This window comes from Chinchilla lanigera, unplaced genomic scaffold (genome assembly GCF_000276665.1).
Source record: "Chinchilla lanigera isolate Chin_1 unplaced genomic scaffold, ChiLan1.0 scaffold00146, whole genome shotgun sequence".
In the NCBI taxonomy this organism is placed as follows: domain Eukaryota; kingdom Metazoa; phylum Chordata; class Mammalia; order Rodentia; family Chinchillidae; genus Chinchilla; species Chinchilla lanigera.
The window spans coordinates 606,267-609,575 of NW_004955547.1; the positions used below are offsets into that span (position 1 = coordinate 606,267).

General features: G+C 37.6%; 1 protein-coding gene across 4 annotated transcripts in view; it reads right to left on the reverse strand.

Moving 5' to 3' along the window:
* The window catches only part of Racgap1 (Rac GTPase activating protein 1), a 30,999-nt gene that overhangs the window by 21,382 nt on the left and 6,308 nt on the right, over positions 1-3,309 (reverse strand). For 2 of the 4 annotated variants that reach the window (XM_005411863.2, XM_005411861.2), the window contains exon 2: positions 363-447. In XM_005411863.2, coding sequence (XP_005411920.1) covers positions 363-447 — 85 coding nt within the window. Of the gene's footprint in view, positions 1-362; positions 452-3,309 lie in introns of all 4 variants that reach the window. The other 2 variants (XM_005411862.2, XM_005411860.2) reach the window with 1 other exon arrangement.

Below are 3,309 nucleotides of genomic sequence, written 5' to 3' on the forward strand. Positions count from 1 at the left end.
ATATATATAAATAAAATAAGTATCACTCTAAAAAACAAAAGCATCATCCTTAGAAAACCAGATTATTCCGAGTTTATGGTACAGAAGTGAAATTGGCAACTAATGCCAACTATTCAGTGGAAAAATGATAATGAAAAATGTTTGGCTAAAATCCATTTACGAGCAACCACCGAAAAAATGTAGTGACCATTTGGAATGAGTACCCATTAAGCTTTGACCATGGATAAGTGCCAGTCACTTTCTTTTTTTAGGTAACTCAAATGAAATGCAATTTTAAAATTGGAACATACTTCAGCTTTGCAGAAAACCCAAATCTGAAATCTGTTTTTTCTTCTTGCACAAACCAGCTCAGAATGACTTACGGAGTTCATTTCCTTCACTGAGAATCTCCACCCGGCGCACAAGCTGCTCAAACAGATTCCGCAAATTCAGCATCATAGTATCCATCTTTCTGCCAAGAAATCAAATATACATTAGCGGTCCTGCCTTCTCCCCATGACATAAGATTCAATAGCAATCTAGTGCAGCATCAGTGTCCAACATCTAGACTCTTCCATTTGCAGATACCATAATAAAAATCTCAAGCCGACAACTGATGTTCTGAGTGATACTTACTATAGAACAGAGGTGAAATGTTTAAGACTCATTCAAAAACTACAAAACCATTTCAAACCTTTAAGGATAACACCTCCTCCCTGCCTACTTCTTTCCCCTGCTCTGCAATCACTCTAGTGCTAGCAGGCAATTTGGAATGAACACATCAGCTGGATTACAAGGTGACTATAAAATGTGGTTCTCCAAGTTAGACTTATTAATATAATTTTTTTGCCACTTTAAACCTAGTGGAATTTGAAGACATACACTATAACTTAAAAGGTTTATTTTAAATTTCATTTTTAGTTAATGTCCTATCACAACTGCCTTTTAAAACTCAGGACATGGTCAGCAGATTTCCTACCAATGGCACAGATGACGTCACACAAGTGATTAAGTGGGGAAATTGCCAGCTCAGCAGCACAAGAATTATTTCTGTAACACAGGGTTCTCTGCTGGACTGTGTGCAGGGACTATATCTAATAAATTTATACCAAGCATAGGAAAGGATTATGTTGTACCACGTTCTGGCATCAGGGAGAGATAATACACCACCTTCACAGATAGAAGGGCAAATGAAAAATCATTGTCACTGTGTTCTGTACCGTGAATTTCAGGTTGAGTATGTCCACATACACAGCGCCCCCCAAAAGACTGCTGATATTACATTAAAAAATGCAGTCCCTACAGGCAGTTCTGTTCCAAACAGACTTTAACTGGGAACACCCTGAAGAAATAAGATCTTCATTTAGCAGTCAAGAAAGACATTTACTGGATATTAGGAAAATTATCAAGGAAGTGAAATAAAAAGTCAAATTTCATTGAAAATTGAATGTCCTTAGACATACTAGTCAAAGGACTCTTTTATGTTTCTCTAACCACTCAGCATTCTGGTCCAGGTCATGTATCGAAATACAATTTTCAGAACTCTATTATAAATGTTTAGTGATTCTGCAATGTTTTTAAGATTGTACCATAAACTATGAGGGTAAGAAAGGAAAAAACGAACACCACCACAAAGCACAAACAAATATATGAACATAAAGATAGTTCTATTAAATGCTACAAAAATATTCATTTGTACTCATGTTACAATTGCTGTAAAAGAAAAAAAAAAGTTCAATTCCAAGCTTTGATGCAATAGATACCTGAATCGGGGCAGAGATGAAGATTTTCAAACACTAATGTATCTGCTGGAAGTTATGCTATCACAGTAAACTGCTAAGATCAACAAAATATTACAAAGATCCTTCTATAAACTAAGAGCAAAGCCAGGCATGATGGCAGCATGCCTGCAATCCCAGCACTCTGTAATTCCAGCACCCAGGAGGCTGAATACAGCAGGAGGATCCCTGCGTGTTCGTGTTCATGGCCAGCCTGGGCTACACAGTAAGTTCACGACCAGCCTGAACTACATAGCAAGACCTTGTCTCAAAAGAAAAACCTAAGAACAAAACTAAAAGAATATCATTAAAACTGGCAGAAAAAGATCTGAAACTCTGAAAGAGATACTCATGAGATTAACAAAAATAGATAAACACACCCAAGTGCTCTAGGACAGAAAATGGGACAGGACATTCGGTAGCGGATTCACATGATGATCTCCTTTGGCTCTCAGTAAAAATGGAAGACACTATAGGGTATTGATTTCTTTCATCTCAACACTCATCTGTGTATTCTAAAATTTTAAAACAGTAAAAGCCTCTGTCCAAGAATGCAGAGAAAGAAATTTTCATTGTACAACTAGGATATTGAAAATTGTTTTTTAGAGTTAGCAATTTTAACTGACAATAAGATTTGATCTTGATCCCCTTCTATGATTTCAATGTTTGTGCCTCTCCAAAATTCATGCTGGAACTTATTCCTCAATGCAACAGTATTAAGAAGTGGTTAGGGTGTGAAGATTAGTGCCTTTACAAAAATGCTTGAAGGAATCTGGCCCTTTTTGGCCACCTACCATGTGAAGATGCAGCAAGAAGGTGCCATTTTGGAAAAAGAAAATAATTCTTACCAAAGAATCTGCTTGGAGCCTTGATCTTAGACTTCCTTGACTGCAAGAAATACATTTCTATTATTTATAAGTTACTCAGCCTAAGGTATTTTGTTATAGCACAGCAACAGACTGAGGCAGTCCCCTATACTAGACACTTTGTTACTCTAGACAAGAGCTTTGTGTGGAGCAATTCCTGATTCAAACAGACCACTTAAGTTTTTTCCATGATGTTTGTGGAAAGTAATGGTATTTCATTTCGCCACCACTGCCCTAGAGGCGACCTGATTTTGAGACACACTTTTATCCCTCCCTTTTATATGTATCAACTACCTTACAGCTACCCTACCCTACTGATTCCCAATTTGGTCTTATTTCTTATCATTCTCCCAGTCACTCAGTTTCAAACCTCAGAAACACCTTTGGTCCCTTGGTTTTCTATAAGCATAACCACCAAACCTTATGGACTCTTACTTCATTTGTATTAAGATGCCTTTCCGCACCACTTGGAAGCTGTCATCATTCACTTCAATTGTCCTCCTGCCTCAACTGACTTCCTTGTCTCCAGTCCCTACAACACTGCTTTGATCAACTGCCACTCAGACACACATCTTACACTCTAACTTTACCATGTTTCTGCCCTGTGTCCCAGGAAAACTGTAAATTTAGGGCAGAAGCCTTATATTTGGCACTACAGTACTGCACACACAAACATACAGTATTTA